This window comes from Fusarium phalaenopsidis, assembly GCF_050370095.1.
Source record: "Fusarium phalaenopsidis strain FUZ10S chromosome Unknown contig_32320, whole genome shotgun sequence".
In the NCBI taxonomy this organism is placed as follows: domain Eukaryota; kingdom Fungi; phylum Ascomycota; class Sordariomycetes; order Hypocreales; family Nectriaceae; genus Fusarium; species Fusarium phalaenopsidis.
The window spans coordinates 147,556-170,798 of record NW_028145397.1 but is presented as its reverse complement, the minus strand read 5'-3'; the positions used below and the strand labels follow the sequence as shown (position 1 = coordinate 170,798).

Genomic DNA, 23,243 nt, shown 5'->3' with positions numbered 1-23,243 from the left:
TCGAAGGCCGGTGTGATATGCTTTCGTGGCAGCCTTGGTATGTTGGGCCGATTATCGGTTGTAGATTTACAGATAACATGAGCTGTAGATGTAAATAGGGCGTGAATGACAAGCCGGGGAGAGTGTGCGCACTCCGGAGATGACAGGGTTTAAGATTGCATATGAGGCGAACCACCGCGACCCACCCGTGAGACTAGTCTGAAGGCTCGTCCATGTTATTGGCGTCGACTAGTGGCTGTCATTATCTCGGGGAGATGTTTGCGCCCCGAGAATCCTAGTTGACTCACCATCCCTTTCTAGGACTGCCCCGGCTTCGGAAGAGAGGAAGCTTATGAGCCTGTTTACTAGCAATCTCTCCTGGAGAGTAACAGTTTCCGAGTTTCATTGTCATTTTTGCCGAATATACTCTGTCTTCCATACCTGTAACTCTCACATTCACATTGGCGCTTCAGCCGGCAATTTCCACGTTCACCGACCACTTCACTTTCCTCTCAAAGACAGAGTCCTGTTTCCGCAATGATCCCTGGCCGTTGGTCTAGAGTGGCAGCGCGCTCGCCCACCGCTTGGCCCTCGAAATGCCTTCCTCGGATGCGCACAGTTACGACTCAAACGGGCAGTCCGAGGAACCCAAACAAGCGCGAAAGACGGGTATGCTACTCCAATCCTCAAGCCTAGAGACTGGAAAAAGTGTGTAAGACTCACTGCTAACTCTGAACCCCAGTCGTTTGAGAGTAAGCGAACTTTGGCTTCCGAAGCAACGGCACAGGCAATCCCTCAATTCTACCATCCCCCGAGCGAACACCATGTGGACTCTCTGGATGACTCGTATGTACTCTATGGTATTGGGGAATCTTCTGGGTTGTAGCTAATCACGACGTCTTAGATTTATCGGAATGTCTGGGGCGCAAATATTCCACGAGATGATGAAAAGACACAACGTTGAGTGCATTTGTGAGTTAAACCACCAGTCTCAAGTGATCTTATGGGGTTAGTCACTAACAGGCATAGTTGGATATCCCGGAGGAGCCATTCTTCCTGTTTTTGATGCAATTTATCAGTCCGACTACTTCAAATTCATTCTGCCCAAACATGAACAAGGGGCTGGACACATGGCTCAGGGTTATGCTAGAGCATCCGGCAAGCCCGGCGTTGTGCTAGTCACTTCGGGTCCGGGAGCCACTAACATGGTCACCCCGATGCAGGATGCGCTCTCTGATGGCACACCGCTGGTCGTCTTTTCAGGACAAGTCCGAACCACCTCTCTTGGTAGCGACGCCTTTCAGGAAGCCGACACGATAGGCATAACGCGAGCTTGTACCAAGTGGAATGTTATGGTTAAGCACGTTGATGAACTGCCCCAGCGGATTAATGAGGCTTTCGAGATTGCTACCACAGGGAGACCTGGGCCTGTTCTGGTTGATCTGCCACAGGATGTCACTGTCGGTATGCTGCAACGGCCAGTCGCTGCGAAGGCTCATGTGCCGTCAAGATCGATTCGACATCAGATGGCGGCGATGGCAAGGGATCATGAGCTTGAGATTGACCTCAGACACGTTGCTCGTCTGATTAATCTTGCTCGCAAACCAATCATCTACGCTGGGCAAGGTGTCATTCTTTCAGAAGGTGGTCCAGAACTGCTGAAGCAATTGGCCGACCGGTGTTCTATCCCTGTCACAACGTCACTGCAAGGTCTCGGTGCATTCGATGAACTGGACGACAAGGCCCTTCACATGCTCGGTCTGCATGGAACAGCATACGCCAACATGTCGATTCAACACGCCGATCTCATCCTGGCTCTCGGTGCGCGCTTTGATGATCGAGTCACCATGAACGTGTCCAAATTTGCCCCTGCTGCTTATGCTGCGGAAAAGGAAGGACGAGGAGGTATCGTTCACTTTGAGATGGTACCGAAAAACATCAACAAGGTTGTGCAAGCTACCGAGGCCATAGAGGGTGACGTTGGGGCCAATCTGAAGCGACTATTGCCGTTGCTTGACAACTGTGCGCCAGAGAGCGAGAAGCGGAAAGACTGGCTGCAACAAATCGATCAGTGGAAGAAGAGATGGCCACTATCCAGCTTTGACCGCGACTCCCGCCATGGCCTCATCCAGCCGCAGGTCGTCATCGAGGAGCTGAACAAGCTCGTCGCACATCGGAAGCAAGACATGTATGTCACCACTGGCGTCGGGCAACATCAGATGTGGGCGGCTCACCATTTACGGTGGCGAAAGCCTCGTTCCATGATAACATCTGGTGGCCTCGGCACCATGGGTTTTGGGCTTCCAGCGGCGATTGGTGCCAAGATGGCACACCCGGACGCTCTAGTGATAGATATTGACGGCGACGCCTCGTTCAGTATGACATTATCTGAGCTATCCACGGCGGCGCAGTTTAATGTCGGTGTCAAGGTGTTGTTGCTTAACAATGAGGAACAAGGTATGGTGACGCAGCTCCAGAACATCTACTACCAAGATCGCTACGCACACACACATCAAGTCAACCCAGACTTTGTGACGCTTTCCGAGGCGATGCATGTGCAAGCTCGGCGAGTATCAGACCCAAAGGAACTGGTAGAGGGTTTGGACTGGCTGGTTCATTCCGAGGGGCCGGCCCTTCTTGAAGTGATAACCGACAAGAAGGTCTGCGTGTTTCCTACCGTTAAATCGGGAGGAGGGCTCGATGAATTCATTGCATATGATGAAGGTAGGGCACCCATCCATCTCTCTTAAGACCCCACTGACAGGTGTTTAGAACAAGAGAAACATCGGAGAGAGCTCATCCGTCAGCGGACGAGTGGTGTACATGGCTGAGCCTGGGCATATGGTAGTGTTGGAACATGAGGGATTGGAAAGATCTGTGTTTCCTGATGCGCCTACACTCTAAATCCAACATGATGGCGCGGAGATTGCTCTAAAAGAAAATGGGTGGGAATTCATTTACTTGGATGTTAAATAGCGATTGAGCATTTACGAATCATTGGTATTTTTGTGGGAATCTGGCACTCTATCCTCATATCACGCCAGGGGAATTAAAGGAGGAGAACGTACAGTTTGCCCAGAAGGGTCGCCGTGGTGCTTAGCTCTGTCGTAGTCGAGGCTTGACTTGTCAACATCCCCAGGCGACATAGGCCGTCCCGTAATGTTGTCAACCATGAATGTAGGTGACGGGTTGCGACTCTTCTACTGCAGGCAGCAGAAGGTTAAAAAAAAAGGCCACTGTGTTAGCATCAGGATATGATGCTATGATGTGTTGACAATGTGTTCTTTATTATAGTTGAAGCCCGGCCCTTGATAGGTTAACTGAGCTAGAAGATCGTAGGTGACGGGTTGGTATCTGGCAGAAGTGTGTTGGTGAATTAGAGCTTGACAGTGGCTGTAGAGAGTTGTGAGATGAAACATTTCAACACAGGATGCAGTTGATAGAGTCTGGCTTAAATAGATAACCGTCAAGTCCAAGGCGGAGGATAAGGGGTCACCTCGAAGCTTGGTCCATACAAACCAAGATCCCAGGATCACATGCCTTCCCGCATTTTTGATTGCCAGCGACAATCCTCGCCTCTAATCTTGTTACTATAGCCTATATGTGCTAGATGGGGCAAAGCCATGGACCCATCTGTTATCTGCTGGCTAGAGAAGGGGCAAGATGGTGGCCAGGGTTTCTACATCGTTCGCGGGGTGGCTACACAAGATGAACCGTGCAGCTAGATATGAGCAAGCTTGCCCAGGATGTCAATTGAGATATTGACATGCCTGGTGAAAAGACAAAGCTATTTTCCTTCGCGGCCCTAGGATGCTTCCTACAGTGACATGGCCAAGAAGCTTGCTCACATGACCCTCCTGGTATTACGGATACGTCCTCACCCCTTAAGTCAGTCCTCCTTGTCATTCTAAGGCAAATATATGCAGGTGTGTTCGGCCACGGACATGGTAACAAAGCTAACCGTATCTCTAACCTGGCCCGGCCAAGGCTAGTAATTCCTGGCTGCATTCAGCTCCTTATAATCAGCTTGGATGACATATTTATCGTGCTATTCAATGTCATGATTGCAACAGAGAATTCAGTACCACCCAAACTAGCAAAAGGAGCCCAGGATTGCCAACGATTCCCAACTTAGCCGTCAGTAAGTTATCTGTGGAAGCAGCAGAGTAGTCGGCTATTACTTGACTCGGCGCAAAATAAGTTCGGGGTATTGTCATTACGCCGTAGTAGGTGGTGGGCACCTTGGCTTGTCGGCGTCTTGTTTTTTGCCGAAGTGTACGAACGAACTAAAACCACTTAAACCAGAGTAAGGCCAGAGACATGCTTTATAGAAAGAAAGGATATTTTTTCCTAAGTAATTAAAAAAATAGCAATTATGTCTGAATTATAAAGAAGACCTAATAAGCGATACAAATACAGCTTATAAGTAATAGAAATTCCGTCAGAGAGCAAACTTGGGATCAGCTACATATGTAAATAGTACTCTATAAAATAGTCACTTCGCATTAGTAACCTAAACTTAACTAGGTAATACCCCCAATACCCCTGCTCCTCTAATTCCCGTCTCCTCTCAGCTCTGTTCTCTATCTTTCTACATCCTCTCGGCCGGCTGCACAATGCCGCGATCTTCTGGTCCCAGCAGCGAGCGACGGCTTCGCTCAGCCACCCCATCCTTGCCTCAGAAAAAATCTGTTGCGTAAGATTGCGCAGCGACAAAACAGACATCAAGCTAACTCCATTGCCCAGCTGTCGCCCATGTCATGCCCGCAAGATTCGATGTTCAGGAAGTAAACCATGTAACAACTGCACTCGCGAGTCCGAATGCATCTACCCAACACGAGATCGTCAAGTCAGAGTCCACCAAAGGTACCCTCACCTGTCCGATAGCTCCCCCCTGTATCCACCCCCATCAGTGTTCTTTGTCATTCCTCTGGGTTAAACAGTAAAAAGCATCGAGAACTCTGCTAACATCACCAAGTTTCCTCGACCGCATTCTTCAGGAGAATGCAGAACTACGTGCCCGTCTACCCCCGTCCGAGTCACCTCCCGTCAAACCTGCCCCGACCCTTTCTCATCATGACCGGATGCCGAACGATGACGAAGACGCTGCTCACCACCAGATCCTAGAGGAGAGTGACTGGTTTGCTCACACCAGGAGTTCCGACACACCCATATGGATTGGCGAAATTGCTGATGCCGCGTTTGCTACTCGTTTTCGCCAGTTTGCTTCCTCTTCCAAAGCACCAAGTCATATCCCCCGCACTCAGTTTGCTTCTGATGATGCTCTACGTGGTCTCGCGGCCACAACCCCGCCATGGCCTTCGCCTGCTTGCGCCAGGCTCTTAGTCGAGACAGCACTCCAGTTTCTACGTCACAACTACCATATTGTACGACGGAGCGAGGTTCTCGTGTTGAGCACAGGTGGCTTTGACCATGTCGGCCACGGGACCAGCCCAGCCTCCACGGCCAAGATGTGGGCACTGTTTGCTATAGGTGAACTGCGATCAAGCAAATGCCTAAACATGAACAATAACTTCCCCGGTTTGGCTTACTTTGCAGTTGCGAGTGATGCCATTCGTATGATCAACGAGCGGCCTCAACTCGAGGTTATCGAGACTGTGCTGCTTCTAGTGAGCCCTAAGCCTTTCCCACCCCACCTCCTTGCTGACGTGTACTCTTGGCTGTATACTCCCTCGAAACAAACCGTCGACATTCGGCCTGCACCTTCGTAGGCTCTGCCTTGCGACTTGCGACCATCATGGGCCTCCATGTCAACATCGGACGTGCCTATGTTCCAGATCCCGAGCTGAGGGAGCACCGTGTTCGGGTCTGGTGGTCAGTCTACGTCCTTGACAGGTTTCTATCATCAAAGATTGGCCTCCCACTACTGATATCAGATGATGATATCTCGGTTGACCTACCATCAACGAATCCAGCTCTCAACTCGGGAGACTTTGGTGATCACGTCCATTTTATGGCCGTGGTGAGACTTGCTAAAATCGCAGGAAACATCTCCAGATCACTCTACGTCCGAACACCTCAGCGTGGGACGTTCCTTCAACGGGTAGAAAGGATTCGAGAGGAGCTTGGTCAATGGAGAGACCAGCTGCCCGACCACATGAAGCTCGACTTTACTCGTGAAAATGGCAATGACAGATACTCTCAGCCTGTCACATCCCCTCTGCAACTCACATTCAACCAGGTAACTGCCCTTGAGCCTGTTCCTCCCACCCATGCATATCTAGATACTTATCTTTGCAATTATCGTCAATTCACCTGTGTTGACTCTCCTAGTTGTTGATACTAGCAACAAGACCAGTCCTTCTCTTTGCATTTCGACGTCACATAGAAGGAAGTGTCGCGACCACAGCAGACACCAGTCTTCCTGGCCATGCATTAGAGATTGCTGACGCTTGTATTCACTCTGCGAGACAATCCTTCCAACTATTGTCGCAGTGCTGGGTGAACGGCGACTTTCACGTCTTCAATTATTCCTATGTTCAACATCTCTTTTCAGCTGCCGTCATTCTCGCGATAGCTAGTGCCCTGGGTCGAGAAACTTCGCAGAACGACAACGATGAGTTCAATCTTGCATCAGGCTTCCTCCAGCAACTGGAACAGAATGGCCATTTCGCAGCGATGGAGTTTTACTCTCACATCAAGGAGATTCGATCTACTCTAGAGAGAATGCGCTCGACAGATGGTTCCCTTCTTACATCTGAGAACTCTGGTTCACAGCCCTCTGTACAGACTTTCCAATCGACATTCAGTGACCAGACCATAGCAGCAACTTCACATGACGATGGCCACGGCCTTCAGTTTGTGGATGATTTACCTTTAGACCTATCGTTCCTTGATGATTGGATTTACGAAAATGCTCTTCAACAACTATGTTGGGAGGAGCAGTTGCCCAGTAATGATTAGCTTTCATACAAAACATGAAGTTTATAGTCTCGTTGTTATCTTGTATTTGAGGGATTTCATGTTGCCTCACCCCTCCTTTAAGATGTTCCATCCGAGAGAGCGTCGTAGGGCGGTCGTGTTGGCGTGGTCCGTCAGCTGGGTGGATGGTTTCCTCGCGATTGGGTCTCAACTTCAATCTTCTATAATAAGTGTTCCTTTATACTGTTCAGAAACTTTCTCTGTCTACGAAAAGGAAAGCGGCCAATGGACAAGACGTTGAAGCGAAGATGGCTTCCAAGGGGCCACTTCGATCACGCGACTACCACGACCCAAAACGAGGGGCGAGCAGCAAGAAGCTCTACGAGTGCTGAGAAAGAGGTCTGTTGAGAAATGGAGGGGATTTTCTTGCGTAAATTAATATTTCCTATCTGAACCTCTTTTCTCAGACATTGCTGCATTACCCCTTTCGCTGCAGCGTGTGATAACCAAGCTTCTCTCTCGCCTCGGCAATTGTAGAACCTCGGGATATCATTGATCTGATGCCCTCCTCACTCTTCTCAATTGTCTTTGCAAGGGCAGCCACCTCATAAGCCCGGTCCCGAGGCACAATAACAACGCCATTCGCATCCGCCACCACAATATCGCGAGGGCTTACTCTCACATTGCCGACACCGATAGACTCGTTGACACCTCCAACTTGGACACGGTCCTTGCCTGTCCGCATCCATCGTCCAGCAGTGAATATCGGGTAGTTGTCGGTGATGGCACGATCGACATCGCGGCACACGCCATCAATGACGGTCCCCGCAATTCCTCGCAGACCAGCGTACTGGGTCATGATGTCTCCCCAGACAGTACAGTCCGTCCGGCCACCGTTGTCAATCACAACGAAATCGCCAGGAGCCACGTCGTCGATGAAATCGCCAACACTACCAGGAGGGTTGCTAGCGGGCACGTAGCGCACAGTGAAAGCTGGCCCAACGGTGGTTTTTTGGTAGTTTGTCAAGGGCATAATGTTGAAAGCCTGCCCTGGAATGCCAAGCTTATCAAGGGCGTCAGAGACTCCAGGAGTATCAGAATCGGCAAACAAGGCGACGAGTTCTTGATCCTCAGGGGAGGGTTTCTTGGGGTTCCCCTTGGGCGTGTCGTTGGTTGCCTGACCGCCGGAAGACGTAATGGCATCGAATTGCTTGTCATGCATGACTTCTGCCACTGAACGGCCGGTTCGAACTTCTTGAAGCATGTTGGTCTGACGACGATCGATGCGTTCCCCCAGGTCCAGAACCTCCTCGATACGGTCGGCAGGAACAAAGACGGTTCCGCAATTATCAGCAATGACATAATCGTCTTGATTCACCTTGACACCTCGCATCTCAACTTCGGTTCCAGAGTCAAGCTGGATCAGTCGATTTCGAGCACTAATCATGGTAACACCACGACCAAAGACGGGGTAGCCAATGTCTCGGCTGCCATCAATATCACGACTCATGCCGTCAATGACAGAACCACGGATCTTCTTGACCTTGGCTGCGTTGGCAATGATGTCTCCCCAACACGATATGCCCTCAGTGCCGCCGGCAATGACGAGGACACGGTCATCTGTTGTCACCGCGTCTATCACGGGTGTGATTAGGTGCACCATAGGTTGGCTGCCCTCAGTCTTGGGCCCAACTTTGATGGTGCTAGCGCGACCAACAATCTTGGGACAGTCCCAAAGGGGGCGCAGGCCATAAGTGGCTCCAGGGAGGCCAAGAAAGTCTAGCGCATCGGACACCGTGTTGGTGTCCAGCGCGAAAAGACGGTTGAGAATGCTGGTTGACATTGTGGACGAGGTGAATCGTATGTTTGTTCAAATTAGAGATGATAAGACATGGAATGCCAAATGTTTACAACATATCGTCAGCTTATATGTCAAGCAAAACACCTGCGAGGGTTCCTGTACCGGGCAAAAAAAGATAGCCGAATAGTTCAGGTCGGTCAAAAGAAAGTGGCCGATTGGATCGGCGTTGGAAACTAGACTTGGCCGAAGGTTCCACTCACATTCCCGGCGAGCACCATAACTCGCCGCTTGGTTTATGTGAAAGAAATTTTAAACGGCTACTTACCAATGCCGCATTCCGAGTTGAGTAGCCATCCTGCTACAATTCTCCTCATTCAAACATCCAACTGCCATGATGTTTCGTGAAACGACGGAGATTGTTTTAATAGTCGTTTCCACAGGGCTTCAATCAATGCCTATAAGAGAAACTCCGAGCTTTTCTCATAGTGGCTTCCAAGCATCTGGATTGTTTTATCCCCTATATTCTGTTGAATGCCCTCCCTACCTATTCGTTTTCACCAGCAACTAAAACCAACGACCCCAGGTACTCCTACAACAGGAAATATTTGCCGGCTGATTACGCTCCTGGACTAACTTCACAACGGTATATTTCAAGCACTCGTACTGAATAAATAAACTGTCCGTGTGACTGGCATTCCACAGCCAAACGCGTCAAGATATTCGGGAAGCCTGGCTGCACCAAGTTTAGCAAGCTCAAAACCATTAACCTTCAGAGCCATCAGGGTCAGGTTTCTCTAGGACTACACAGACAAGATGTTTTAGCCATTGTTACTATGCACATACTTCTACTAAACTAGCTTTAACTGACTACGCAAATTTCATCCAAGACTCGTAGTTCTAGACCATAACTCTGCCTATTCTGACCCCAAAATATCGTGCAATGCAGCAGCAACGCTCTCCACATTGTCTCTTGTCACTGAGAAAACGTCAGGAACCAGAACCCTAAGCATAACGCAAGATACTTACATCCTGTCACAGACAGCCTCCCTGACGGAAGGAGATAGATGTGATGCTTCTCTCTCAACTCCGCGACTAGGGCGCGAGAAAGTCCCGTCATCGAGAACATTCCAATCTGCAAGGTGTTAACGCACTGCTGCATTCTTTGGATAACCAGACTTACATCTGAAAGTAGGTGTTTCCAAGATCCCCGGACCTTTCTGCACTTGAGTCCTTGATACAAACTCAATCGCATGTTCTTCATGCGTTCACTCATTTCTACTAAATCTTTGAGCCACTGCTTGAAAAGGATCGGATCTCCAAGAATCTCAGCCACGATTCTCGCACCATAAGAAGGGCAAGAGGTTATCTCAGCCCGTGAAAGCTGAGTCAGTAATAGCGTCGTGTTTGCAGCGGCATTGGGGTCTAGGGCAACAACATGGAGAACCCCTATTCTCTCGCCGTACAAGCCAAAGTTCTTCGAAAAGGACTGCGCAATGGCGAATTCCACGTCCAAGCTATCGTAAAAGTGAGTTATGGCAAAAGCATCTTGCTCCAGGTTTCCAGAAGCAAAACCTTGGCTGCGAAGGGTCAGCTGTCAATCAGGCTTGAGCACTTGAAGGACTTACTATGCCATATCAAATACGGCAAACAGCCCAATTTCTCTGCAGATGTCCGCAACAATCTTCCACTGGCTCTCCGTAAGATCCGCCCCAGTTGGATTGTGTGCGCACGCATGAAGTATGACTACATCTCCTTTCTGGGCATCCTTGCGCAGAGTTTCCGTCATCCCTTCAAAGTTGACCTTGGAGTTTTCCGCATCAAAGTATGGATAGAATCGCTGTTGAACATCCGGTCCAGCGAGCTTCCAAATCTCGGTGTGGTTGATCCAGCTTGGGTCAGAGATCCAAACCGTCTTGGGCTTCAGCCTGGTCGAGAGAAACAAGGCGGCAATGTGGTTAGCCCCTGTGCCAGAAACGGCCTGAATTGAAGCGACGCGCTTCAAGTCCCTTGTTGTGCCAAAAGCCAACTCCTGGGCGCCTTGAATCAAGCCTGGATGGCCAGTCAGGGGCATATGTTCATGGTTGAGGCTGGGGTTTGCATGTATTCGCTCCTTGGCCTGTAAAAGTCAGCCCAGTCCCAGTTACGAAATATCAGCCAACAACGCACCTGTGCAACCGACGGTAGAATCCACGGCTTGGCGTTCTCATCGCGGTAGAACCCTGGGCATAGGTCAACCTTTTGCTTGTGTGTATCCGCTTCGTACGCGGCTACGAGCGAAAAGGCTGGGTCAGGTTGGGTAGGGGGAAGCTTGTCAAGGTACGACATGTCTGCGACTGATGAATGGGTGGCAAGCTATACACAGATGAAAGCTCGCATCGAGACAGGAGAGGTGCAACGCACTTATACAGAAAAACTGTCCCGATTGCAAATACTGAAGGCCGAGGTCGGCAGCGAAGAGTATGGTGATTGATCGGCCACCAGCAGGACGCCGGTTGTCGGCTCGGCCTTGAGCAAGATGCCGACTGGTGGAGCTAGGCAAAGTCAACAGCCGTTTTGTTAAAGTTCTTTATTAACCAGCGGCTTGCCCAAGTGTTGTATCAAACACGCACATTATTTCCTGCAATTCAGACCAATCCAGCGTTGCCCAACACTCAAGATGGACTACCACTCACCCCTCACAACCGCCGTTCACAACCCGCAATTGCGGCTCCTCAACGCCCTCCGCGCCAATTCAAGGCCAATAATGACCTTTCTTGGACTTCCATCCTCTCGTACGGCTCAACTAGTAGCCTCAACCGACCTAGACGGCATCATCATCGACTGTGAGCACGGGCACATCAGCGACGACGCAATGCACAACTCCATCACCGCGATCTCTTCACAAGGCGTCTCCCCACTTGTTCGTATTAGGATGACCCACGCAGATCTGATCAAGCGCGCTCTGGACGCTGGTGCTCACGGCATCGTCGTTCCCATGATCAATACTGCCGATGACGCCAGGGTTGTGGTTCAGAATGCCAAGTTTCCTCCTCAGGGTTTAAGGGGGCAAGGGTCGGCATTTCCCGGATTCGCACTTGGTGTTGACATCCCGACGTATATGAAGACGGCCAATGAGACTCTCATTACTTGCCTGCAAATCGAGTCCAAGCTGGGTGTTGAGAACGTTGATGCCATCTGTGCAGTGCCCGGCGTCGGTAAGAACTCACCCTCCTCATTCTGTTCGGTTGCCTAATATGACAAGACATGCTATTCATCGGGCCTAATGACCTGGCCCTGTCTGTTCTCGGATATGTTCCAGCCAAAGGAGACGAGCCCGAGTTTGTGGAGGCGATTGAGAAAATCGTCAGTGCTGCCAAGAAGCATGGCAAATGGGTTGGTCGGCTGTCAAATGATGGAGCTTCAGCGAAAAAGCATCTAGAGTTGTTTGATACCGTAGCATTAGGCTACGATGTTCGCGCCATTCAGAATTGGTACAGAGCGGAGCTTAAAACAGTGCGATCATAGAATACACACATAAATTTAAGCCTCCCATGCGCTACCTTTCAGCATGCCCGTTTAATACACACCTGTCCTTAGGTAAAGCAACAAGTAATGTCACGCAACCTTCTCAGCGAAAATGACGCCTTCGGAAAACAACCCAATCACCTTTGAGCATGTGAGATGCTTGGAACACATGGTACACGGTCCGCCCTTTCCTGGATCCCGAAAATTGGTACAACCAGTATCCGGTCCTCTTTGGAACTTCATAAGACCAATCTCTAGATAAGGGGCCAAAGAGGAAGTGCGGACGCCTATGAGCAATGGCCCCTACTTACTTTGAACCCTGGCAAAGACGTTGGTCTCGGTGAGCGACTCCCTCTTGAATAACACGTAGAAACCCTCGTTGTTTGTGTCAGTATTTCTTAAGATGCCTCGTAAAGGACCCATTCAGAACTCGAAACGGATGCATACGCAATAAAGAACGCCTTACGCGTTCTTTGTTGGGGACAAGCTGGAGACCCTGGTTTCGCTGTCGAATCTAAAGCAGGCCTTGGAACTGGCGACTGGTAGTGTCGACGGGAAGGCTAAGGAGCAGGTGCAAAGTTCTGTCAAGAGGATAAGAGGGATATTGGGATATAACTCAGGGCGAGGTACCATGGGTGTATCAGGATGCCATCTTTTGGCTGGTATTTGTTTGGCTTGGATAGGCCCAGGTGGTCACTGTTTTTCTTTCTTGTCGTTTGCTTACCTCTTGGCTTGATTCATCTACGATAACCTATTTCCTTATGTCGCTCTTGTGCCAGCAAATGGCCGCCCAGCGACTTCAAGATGAGGACTGGGCTGAAACGGCAGGCGTGTAGATCAAAACATGCTGAACCAAGCCACTGTAACTCCAACCCCTGTGCCTTCTCCCAAAGCAATAATTGCAAGACAGTAATATTTCTGCTGACAATACATATTCCATCTTCCTTCTCATTCGCCGAGTCATGTGTCACGGCCGACCCGCATGGTGCTCAGAGTCATGACATCAACGACTCCAGAATCGATCTAAACAACGCCCTAACCGATTCAAACTACTGTGCCGTGTGTTCAGATTGTATCAACTGACTGTTTGCATCTTTTTAATCTTCTGACCGTTTATATCTCGCCTCCTTTACCGTGTTGAAGCGTAAATCATCGAGCGCCATTCTAGAGACCCCTCATCGCACAAGCACAAGGAGCCACCAGAATGCCCGTCACGCGAGCGCTGAAATCGCTCAATACTGGACCAGCATCTGAGCCAGAAGCAGCGAGAAGTCCCTCAAGCCATCACTTTCTCTATGGCCTTGATGGCCTTACGCTCTACGAAAAGAAATGCATTCTGGTCAACCGCGAGATTGATGCCCAAGGCATGGGACAATATCAGTGGTACATATGGGGTCTTTGCGGCTTTGGGTACATGCTTGACTTGCTGTGGGCTCAAGCCTTTGGTCTGGTCCTCAGCCCCTTGCAGCAAGAGCTGGGGTTTGGTAACGATGAGTCGGGCAACATTTCAACCAGTTTCAACGCTGGACTGACCGCTGGGGCCTTTGTCTGGGGTCTTTTAGCAGACATTATTGGTAAGCCTTCCGGTCTGCAAAGGGACTCAAACTGACTGTCCCGCCAACCGAGCAGGCCGCCGTTGGGCTTTCAACTTAACCTGCCTCATCTCATCAGTCTTTGGGCTATGTTTGGGCGCATCCAACAGCTACAACACCTTTCTCGTCTTGACCGCATTTGTTGGCGTCGGTGTTGGCGGCAATATCCCCATTGACACTACAATCACGCTCGAATTCATCCCTCAGGTTGGTGGCCAAGCACCAGCGCGTTGAAAATGTTAACCTTTCTAGAATAAACGCTTCTTGCTGGCGTGCCTATCCATCTTTCAACCTATTGGAGTCGTGGTCTGCAGCGCCATCGCGTTTGGCTTCATTCCAGTCTATTCATGCTCGCCCAACTTTTCAGAGGCCGAGCCCCTCCCTTCTTGCAACGATAACGTAACCCAGACACCATGCTGTTCACGTGCTGACAATATGGGATGGCGATATCTCCTGTTTACCCTTGGAGCAATCACGCTATCTATTTTCATCCTGCGGTTCTTTATCTTCAAGTTTCGAGAGACCCCAAAGTATCTCATTTACCGAGGACGCGACGATGAGGCGCTACAGACTCTTCAACATATGGCCAAGACAAACGGGAAACAGTGTGGCCTTACGGTCGAGATGTTTGAGTCTCTTGAATCCGAGCAGAGTTCCCTTGACAGCAGCTCTAGTGCGAGCCCTGCTCTAGGCGGAACAAGTCGGCACGTCGAGTGGAGAGAGAAAACCAAGTCTGAACTGTCACGATACAAGATGTTATTTGACGGCTTCCAAATGACACGCCTCACGATCTTGACTTGGTTGACATACATAATGGATTTCTGGGGCTTTACAGTGGCTGGTAAGTTGCCATGTCCCATTTTGAACACCACTAACCCAGACAGGCTTTTACCTGCCACGCATCTTGGCTCTCAAGAATGGCTCCGAGTCTGTCAGTCTATCTTCAACCTATGCGGCGTACATATACACATATGCCCCAGGAATCGTCGGTGTACTTTTAGGTGCCATGATGTATCGTATTCCTGCCTTTGGGCGAAAATGGACCATGGTATTGTCTGCCGCCTTGATGGGCACATCGATCCTCCTCTTCTCTACTGTGGACACGCGGGCTAAGAACGAAGGGCTTTTCGCCATGGAATATTTCTTCCAGTCCATGTTCAATGCTGTTTTATATGGTTGGACCCCTGAAGCATTTCCAGCACCAGTTCGCGGTACAGCCTGTGGCATTGCAGGATTTTGGGGCCGACTGTTTGGTATCGTCAGTCCTCTCATTGCCCAGCATCTTTATGGTCGATCAACTGGACCAGGAGGCGAAGGGGACATCAATAGTGTCTTGTATCTGGCTGGAGGTGTCATGTTGGGCTGTGTTATCAGCACGGCACTGTTGCCAACAGAGCTGATGGAAACAAAGGATGAGCGTTCTTAGATCGTTGGAGCATTTTGACTTTCTGAACAAGCATATGCTGCGGTTCGCACCGTTATATATGAATGGCTAGTATAGTGGGGGGGATATAGTCTGAGTCGTCTTTTTTCGTGTTATTTCGACTAGGATGCAATCGTTTCTCTTTTAATCTTCATGACGCCGGCTTGAGCATTGGGTCGTCACCAACACTTACGTTTGCGGGTTAGCATCCCTACCCCTGAATGCGCCGCCCAGCCCATGGCTTCAGCACCACGGACGCTAAGCTCCTGGAATATGCCGGGTCTAGTTCATTCCGTTCCGGAATGACTCCAATACAGGCCGGTGCTTGGTGTTCTAAGGAATGGTGGCGCTTCTGGCTTGCTCTCCGTCTTATTGTTGGTCCTTTTTCCTGAGCTACTCTGCACCCAGACAAACTTTTTTCTACAGTTTAGCTGAGGAGAAAGATAATATTAGACCTAATTACAGAACAGATCTCCTCTCGTGCACGTTCCCCTGAGCAACCTCAGCTGTCTCCCCACTCCAATATCATCGCCCACTCATCACCTTTTAACAGAGTATTCATTACATGAAACATCTTTTCCAGAAAAAGAGCTATAATTGACGGCTGGAAGTGCCGTCTTCCGGTCGGGATGGGCGATGAACCTCCAGTTTCTACTCCGGTTGTATTCATGTCCCATACGCAGGGAGGCAGCACCAATCTATTCTATACTGGCGTTTTCATGCCTGTCTTTTCGATACCTATAGTGCTGCTACGCCTATGGACTTCTCAACACGTTGTGAACAAATGGCATAAAGACGACAGTAAGTTTTTGGTCAAGTTGTGGCAGCAAACCGATTGACACCTTGTTTCTAGCCCTGGTCGTTATTGCTACAGTATGTTAACCCCGACTTTCGGATACTTTTCTCATCATGATATAGGTCCTTAATCTATGTCAATCAGTTCTGGTTTGCATCTGTATGCCTTCAGTTCGAAGTCCAGAGGCGCGAGCTAATGTCGTATACAGCAGCTCGGCTCGGAAGTGGAGATCATATCTTCAACGTTTCACCAAAAGAATTCAGCCTGTTGCTCGATGTACGTCAATGGAGAATCTCGACCGACTCTTGACTAAAGCATTTATCTACAGTTAAGCAAGTGGGCAGGTGTTCCCCTATATGCTCTGAGCACACTCGTCATCAAAGCCGCAATCCTGCTCTTCTATTTACGATTCTCCGTGGATAGATCCTTTGAATTCTGCACGTATACCGTGCTATTCGTTGTTGTTGTCTACTGTTTGGCTCAGTGTATCGGACATATGGCCATCGATTGTTACAAACCTACTGATTCAGGCTGCCAACCACTCGCCGTTCTGTTTATTGCTTGCGCTGCGTGTAACGTAGCAACTGACCTCGCCATTCTATTCCTTCCAATTTGGATCCTGCGTCCAATGAAGGTCCCTACGGGACGGAAGGTTGGGATTGCTTTGATCTTAATGGCGGGAGGCTTGTTAGTCTCCTCTTCCTCGGTATTCCACGATCTGCACGCTGACATCTTCTCAGTGTATCTGCCGTCAGTATTGTCCGTTTGATATCAACTATATACGTCAAGACTGAGGATCTTACCTACGAATGGGGAAATAGCATCAAATGGAGGTAAGGTGCCCAGTTTATTAACGCTACTAGCGAGTGCTAATCTGTGCAGTCTGATTGAGTGTTGGTCAGGGCTCATATGTGCTTGTCTGCCTTGCATCAAGCCTTTCTTTACAAGATACTTTCCTTCCTTTCCTCTGTGGGGTTTACTAGAAGACAGCAGTGGATCGATGCGACAGTTGAGGACGATAGATTAGTTGCTCAGCCATGGGAAAACAGTTGTGTTAGGGTTACTATTGGAGGGATGGCGGATAATTAAGCTCAAATCCTTGCTAGGACCAGGTCAAAGTCATCTGTTGAAGCGATGGTGCTTTGGTATACGGCTCACTAGCTTGTACAAAGCCTGGCAGTTTATGGTGACCCCTTGAGAGTAATTTTGTCATTATATTGGCCAGTGTCGTGATCTTGAATATAGCTAACAACCTTGCGCATTTATTACACTCAGGACTTATTTAGGGGAGGCTGTTGCTGTCAAGGGCACCTTGAACGGTCATGTTTGCTCACGAGGGCTACACACCACGACCAAATGATGTCTCAATAGTTCATGTTCTATTCGCTTCTATCCTTAACTGATAAGAATTCTAACTTATTCCTCGCTTTGGTAAAAGTTAGGAAGCTTGAAAAGCTTCTTGGCATTATCCTTTGCAATCTTCCTCTTGTCCACATCGTTGATCGCAAGTGCATCGTACCAGGTGCAGGCATCCGAGAATGACTCGAATGGATAGTCGATCGAGAACAGAATCCTATCAGCTCCAACTTCTGTAAGACAGAACTGAAGAGTAGATGTCGAAAAGTGGCCGCTGGTCGTGATCCAAAGGTTGCGAGCGAAATACTCTCGGATTGTCAACTTGCAGTCAAGGCCAAGAGGCTTCTTGACATCCTCAAACCAATGGTTGATACGCCACATATCGAAGGGAATGTGCTCTCCCAGGTGGCCTAGGACGATCTGAAGCTTTGGGTGTCGATCAAAAACACCATTGGTAACCATGCCCAGAGCGTGAAGGCTGACTCCTTGGGCAAAGCTCAGGGGAGGGCCAATCAGCCACTTGCGCTTCGCCCAGAGCTTTTCATGGATACTTCCAGTGGGATTTCGGGGGTGGAGGTAGAAGGGAACGTCTAGTTCGGTCACCGTTGACCAGAAAACGTCCCATTCTGGTCCGTCATAGAAGATCATATCGTCGCCATCAGAGCCAGCTCGTTGGGTATCGTTGACCAAAGCGCCCTTAAACCCATACTTGGTCACGCATCGCCTCAACTCCTCTGCCGCTTCTTTAGGATCATGCATTGATAGAGTGCTGCGATTATTAGCGGGTGCTTCCAAATTGATGTGATAAACTCACGCGAAAGCACCGAGCCGATCAGGATGCTCCTTGATTGCACCAGCAATGTAGTCGTTGACTTCGACGGCTAGTGATTGAGCCTCCTTCGGATCATACACATCCTGCACACCAGGTGCCGTATAGGAGAGAATAGTGTATCCAACGCCATGCTCGTTCATGTACTTGATGCGTTGCTCAGTAATGTCGTTGATCTCGGCAGCGTGCTTATCAGGGTCGACTGCAAAGAGGCCTGCCCACCATCTTGTGCGCTCCTTGAATCGGGGGAGAGCAAAAGCTTCTTCCAAGGCAACTTTTCCGAGCATTTTGATGAGATATAAGATGGATGTGTGGGATATCAGTGGTTACTATGATAAAGCAAAGTTGACACTTCAATCAAGCCTCTTTATAATATTACTTTTCAATATTGATGACTTCTCCTCACCTACATCGCCGCGTAGTCCAACCGGACAATGCACCAGATGGCGGCACGGATAAAGCAAGGATCGGAGCGGATAATGCACCGGGAGGTCCGGGACTCACCCGCGACCCGATCAAATGCCCCAGACTGTGCGGAAGCGGGGTAGATCGACGCTACTGCTGCCGAGACGCCACTTGACAGACTTCCGATGATGTCTCGGGAGTCGGCAACCGGGATACCTAATGCTTGGTGTTGCAGTACGCCGCCTTTGCTGACGGCCACAACTTTGATCCTTTCAAACCAGGCGTGTACAGTACTTCAGTCAAGATGGATGGTTCCTACAGCGTACAGTGTCCTCCAGACCAGTCGGTTCATCCTGATATTGTCGCGTTCCTTCAGTCCTTTTACAGCGTCTCAGATACGCCAGGAGAAACCGAAAAGTATGTCGACATGTTTACAGAGGATGCGACATTTGTCCTCGCGTCCAAAAAGGCGGCCGGTCATACAGGTTAGACTCTCTCTAATAGTATTGGGGTGATATTGACGTTGCAGAAATTACAACCTTGAGACAAGGAATGTGGGAGGCAGTGGCTTCGCGTAAACATCAGCTCTTCCAAATCTTTCCTTTTGGCAAAGGTTCCGACGAAGTAATGCTCTACGGCACGGTCGCCCTCCAACTCAAGAATGGTGGCTCGGCCGAGATTGACTGGGCAGCGAGGGCCGAGCTTGTGAGATCGGCTAGTGTCGGAAGCTATCGGTTTAAATACTACCAGGTTTATCTCGTGAGTTTTCTGCAACCACATGACGTCACTATACTGAACTATGCATAGGACACGGGCGCGGCAGCAGCGTACAAGAAGTAAACAGGATAGCGGTGGCCTTATTTGTTGCAGAGTGTCTGTGTGTCATCCTCTGTCAAAATGCACAACGTTAGGGTGATACTAGAGTGGTTCCTGTAAATGAACAACACGTTGCTGCAGGCTTGGTTCGCGTGAGCCTCTTCGGAGAAGTTGAACAAGTAGAATACACAATACATTGCTTAAGTTCGACCCGTGCTCCCTGATATTTAGTGTACCGCATTATTTTTTCTTCAACGAGATTATCGTGACGTTTTAAACGGAGCCGAACCTACCCTATACATGAGGCGGAGTACATTGTTTGACGTGAAACAAAGGAGTTAGGCAACACAAGGTCATACTCGCCTGGGATACGAAAGTGAAGAGATGTCTCGACTTTATTTTAATGGGATGCGAACCTGTTAATCCCGAGAAACCTTCACAGAGTATTCCAGATCATCCAGGTCAAATAATTCGGTTGGCGTAAAGGTAAACAGGTAAGACCTAGTGGCACAATATTTATTACACGTACTAAAGGTCAAGTCTGTGAGTGCCCGTCAATAGATCATTGGCTTCTAGATTAACCTATCCATAGCTTTATGGGACAGGTATCCAGCGTGCTCTGTGGGAGAAAGCCTGGTCTGTGATCTTCCCATCACCTAAATCGGATGATTACCCAATTGGGACGGACCCACATTTACCCCAGATTCTTGGTGGGGCCGCGATCGAAGCTGTACCTAAGGCTCAGGATGTCAAAACCGACTGCACCCCGTAGATGATATGTAGGTAGTGAGAGATGAGAAATATGAGCATTTGATGTTGGAACTGGCTATTCAGTCCTTGGAAAATTGGCAATATTTCTAAGCATGGCCGTTCAAGGTATAGCTGGTCAGGCAAGCAGTGGCGACCTCTTAATGAACAAGCAAGACATGGACAATGCTGGCTGGATGGGATAAGTGAAGTATGCCGCTTTTATTAAATAATACATCATGACCTAGGCACCAATAATAACACCATTCGGAAGCTCCATTCCAAGAGGGAGGCCGCATAGGAACTTGCCCAGATACTTTTCACCTCGCTTCTTGGCCAACTTCTCCTCAACATCCTTGTACATGTCATACCTTTGAGAGGTTAGTCGATTCCTGGAATGATAATGATAGATTTCACTTACGCATTCATCTCCTCAATAGTCAATACTTCCTTCTGGTTCTCTACCTTGTAAGTAGGACAGTCCTTGTTTACGGAGAAACCTGGAGGAGAATTAGCTTGTGTATGCGGCGAATGTTAGGGAACCCACCAATTCGCTCGTTGATGTTGTAGGCGGCCTTTGCAGCAGCTGCCTGCACTCGAGTAGCTCGAGGCAGACGAACCTCTTCATAAACAGCAAGAGCCTGAGAAACGTCGCCGTTAAAGTAGCGCTTGTTGAACAAAATACCCAGGGCGGCAGCATCCTCAATAGCCATACAGGCACCTTGGCTTTGATGAGGCATCATGGGGTGTCCAGCATCACCAAGCAGACAAACATTGCCCTTGTGGATGTAAGGATAGGGCTTGTGGACCCAAAGTCTCCATGGCTGGATTTCCTTGCCGATAGCAAGATGCTTGACAACTTGAGGGTCGAGGTTGGGGTATGGCTTCAGGAGCTCCTCAACTGGTCGATCCTCTGCTCCCCAGGCCTGGGTTGTGTAGTCGCCTTGTTCCCTGGGGAAGAAGCAGTAGTAGGATAGTAGCTTGCCACCGTTGCAGGGCGACAGCACGATCTTGTCCCACTTTCCTTCTTGACCACCCCAGTACTCGAGAGCGCTGTCCTGAGAATAGTCGACAAGACCAGCCTTGACAGCATCCTCAGTCATGACGTTGCAGTGCAGGCAGCTGGAATCAGAGGGCTTCTTCTCAGGGTGGATGCCCAAGATGCCTCGGACTGCTGAGCCGATACCATCAGCGCCGATGATTAGGTCGTGCTTGGCAGTAACTCCATTCTCAAAGGTGATTGTGCCAGAGGGGATATCGATTGAAGAGCACTGAAATCGTTAGTGGAGGCAGATGCGAAAGGATTCCATCACTTACACGATGCTTGACCTTGAGAGTGGCAGGCTGACCTTGTCCTTCTCCCATAGCAGTATCCTTGAGCATGGCATGCATGTATTGTCGGTGAAACATGTTGTAGACGTAGCCCCATCGCTGTTCGTAGTCGTCAAGATCGTAGACGCTGACAGGCTCGCCGGTCTTCCAGTCACGGTTGATGAGCTTCTTCAGGACGACAGGGTCACCCTTGGCAACATCAACATCCCACTCGTGCAGCCATCGAGTTCCGTTGGCTGCGCAAGAGACCGAAGCACCGACTTCACCGGCAAAGTCTGACCTCTCGTAGATGGTTACATCATGGCCAGCGCGTCGAAGGGCAATTGCTGTTGACATGCCGCCAATGCCGCCGCCGATAACTCCGACGCTGAGACGCCTCCAGCCAGGCATGGTTTCCGTATTTGTGTCCTTAATCATGGTGATTGATGTGTGTCTTGATGAAGTTGATCTTGAGGTTGAGTGTTGAGTTGGTGTAATTGATCTGAGCCGAGCATGTGCTCTTGTGTCTTATTTAGCTTTGGCTTGGAGCCATATCACAAGCAGGTAGAGGCGGGATAAGTTGCAATCAATCCGGACAAGTCCATGCGCCGCCCGACCAACTGGAGCGGATCTGACATCAACGCCCATCATGCGCCAAATCCATCCACACCACTTGGTATCGCCAGTCGTGATCGGGTGCTGACCAGAGCCGCTATCATCGGGTACTGTACTTTGTAGGTTCTTATCCGCTAGCGTCGGGTAATGCACCAGCAATTTGGCAAGCCCTTTGCCGCCATATCTTTGGCTTGGTGGAATGGCGGCTATGCCCAATAGCGTGGTCTAGCCTTATCAATGCTATCATTCACAGCGGGCTGCTGATCTCAGCGGAACATGAATCTTTCAACGGATCAAGTTTATAGTGGTTTATTGCAGGTCGGTAAGGGTATCTAGATCATGATAGGAATGGAAAACTATCCCACTGCGAAATGTTCAAACTCTCCCAGTCCAAGCAGAGATCAGCTCCCTCCAATTGTGGAAATGACCAGTCTTGTGCTGCCTCATCATCTAGTCGTAGGAAAAATTGGCCATCATTAGGGGTAATAAGTGGCCAGGTTGACTCTTGTGTACTGGATTCGCCTTGATCTCCTGATGAATCAAGGCTAAAGATCTTGGACACATATCGACTTCTGCCTGACGACGTCTCTTTTGAGCGACGCTTTGCAATGGCACTAGAGAGTGTTGTCAAAATCTCCAAGTAATGTGCCGCTTGTGGACTTTGCTTGGACAGATGTGTGAGAACTTCTTTGGCTCCTTGAAAGGCAGTTTCGATATCGGAGTCGACAGGGTACTTGGCAAAGATCTCAAACCCTAGAACTAGCCCTGCCGCGAATATGAGGGCCCTGAAAGGTTAGAATAGCGTAAATCGCGCGATATGATCACTTACTTCATGATGCACATGTTTCCCTGCAAGAGGCCGGAATTCAGGGCCTCAACGCATGTCTGAGAGAGATACATGGCAGCGTCAAGACAGGCAGCAGCTAGTTGAGACGGCAAAGCTCCTCTGGGTGGTCGGGAGGTGAGCGCAGAGATAAGAAAAGGCCTCGATACAAGCATCACAGCAAGGTAGTAGAAACAGGAGACATGTACTCTGGCGACTGCTCCATGTTGAGGAGGCAAAGACCCTGGGCTGGCCTGTTCTGTGCACACTGTGTTTCGAATAGAATCGGGTAGATGTCGTTTCCAGTTCTCAATATCTTGCATCAACTGTTCGACAATTGGTGTTGTGATCTTCTTTTGGTCGT

General features: G+C 49.5%; 9 protein-coding genes across 9 annotated transcripts; 5 read left to right on the top strand and 4 right to left on the bottom strand.

The window, feature by feature from the left end:
* Positions 1-588: 588 nt before the first annotated feature.
* LRP88_12615 (uncharacterized protein) lies at positions 589-2,729 on the top strand (the record flags this gene model as incomplete). Its single annotated transcript, XM_083249008.1, has 4 exons — positions 589-648; positions 722-825; positions 884-951; positions 1,009-2,729. 4 exons carry the CDS (start codon positions 589-591, stop codon positions 2,727-2,729), a joined length of 1,953 nt encoding a protein of 650 aa, XP_083095245.1.
* A 2,334-nt stretch (positions 2,730-5,063) lies between these two features.
* LRP88_12614 (transcription factor domain-containing protein) lies at positions 5,064-5,711 on the top strand (the record flags this gene model as incomplete). Its single annotated transcript, XM_083249007.1, has 1 exon — positions 5,064-5,711. One exon carries the CDS (start codon positions 5,064-5,066, stop codon positions 5,709-5,711), a length of 648 nt encoding a protein of 215 aa, XP_083095244.1.
* A 1,628-nt stretch (positions 5,712-7,339) lies between these two features.
* LRP88_12613 (ribonuclease E inhibitor RraA/Dimethylmenaquinone methyltransferase) lies at positions 7,340-8,704 on the bottom strand (the record flags this gene model as incomplete). The annotated part of the gene is made up of 1 exon (XM_083249006.1): positions 7,340-8,704. One exon carries the CDS (start codon positions 8,702-8,704, stop codon positions 7,340-7,342), a length of 1,365 nt encoding a protein of 454 aa, XP_083095243.1.
* A 1,236-nt stretch (positions 8,705-9,940) lies between these two features.
* Positions 9,941-10,987, bottom strand: LRP88_12612 (pyridoxal phosphate-dependent transferase; the record flags this gene model as incomplete). The annotated part of the gene is made up of 4 exons (XM_083249005.1): positions 9,941-9,976; positions 10,107-10,239; positions 10,288-10,778; positions 10,829-10,987. 4 exons carry the CDS (start codon positions 10,985-10,987, stop codon positions 9,941-9,943), a joined length of 819 nt encoding a protein of 272 aa, XP_083095242.1.
* A 331-nt stretch (positions 10,988-11,318) lies between these two features.
* Positions 11,319-12,166, top strand: LRP88_12611 (Pyruvate/Phosphoenolpyruvate kinase-like domain-containing protein; the record flags this gene model as incomplete). The annotated part of the gene is made up of 2 exons (XM_083249004.1): positions 11,319-11,856; positions 11,904-12,166. 2 exons carry the CDS (start codon positions 11,319-11,321, stop codon positions 12,164-12,166), a joined length of 801 nt encoding a protein of 266 aa, XP_083095241.1.
* Positions 12,167-13,370: 1,204 nt separating this feature from the next.
* On the top strand, positions 13,371-15,184 carry LRP88_12610 (major facilitator superfamily domain-containing protein; the record flags this gene model as incomplete). Its single annotated transcript, XM_083249003.1, has 4 exons — positions 13,371-13,740; positions 13,793-13,965; positions 14,128-14,458; positions 14,643-15,184. 4 exons carry the CDS (start codon positions 13,371-13,373, stop codon positions 15,182-15,184), a joined length of 1,416 nt encoding a protein of 471 aa, XP_083095240.1.
* Positions 15,185-17,393: 2,209 nt separating this feature from the next.
* LRP88_12609 (amidohydrolase family protein) lies at positions 17,394-18,449 on the bottom strand (the record flags this gene model as incomplete). Its single annotated transcript, XM_083249002.1, has 2 exons — positions 17,394-18,076; positions 18,158-18,449. 2 exons carry the CDS (start codon positions 18,447-18,449, stop codon positions 17,394-17,396), a joined length of 975 nt encoding a protein of 324 aa, XP_083095239.1.
* Positions 18,450-18,871: 422 nt separating this feature from the next.
* On the top strand, positions 18,872-19,407 carry LRP88_12608 (uncharacterized protein; the record flags this gene model as incomplete). Its single annotated transcript, XM_083249001.1, has 3 exons — positions 18,872-19,052; positions 19,118-19,326; positions 19,375-19,407. The coding sequence occupies 3 exons, from the start codon at positions 18,872-18,874 to the stop codon at positions 19,405-19,407; spliced, it is 423 nt and encodes a 140-aa protein (XP_083095238.1).
* Positions 19,408-20,374: 967 nt separating this feature from the next.
* Positions 20,375-21,879, bottom strand: LRP88_12607 (FAD-dependent oxidoreductase; the record flags this gene model as incomplete). The annotated part of the gene is made up of 4 exons (XM_083249000.1): positions 20,375-20,501; positions 20,552-20,630; positions 20,678-21,401; positions 21,460-21,879. 4 exons carry the CDS (start codon positions 21,877-21,879, stop codon positions 20,375-20,377), a joined length of 1,350 nt encoding a protein of 449 aa, XP_083095237.1.
* Between the last annotated feature and the right edge of the window lie 1,364 nt (positions 21,880-23,243).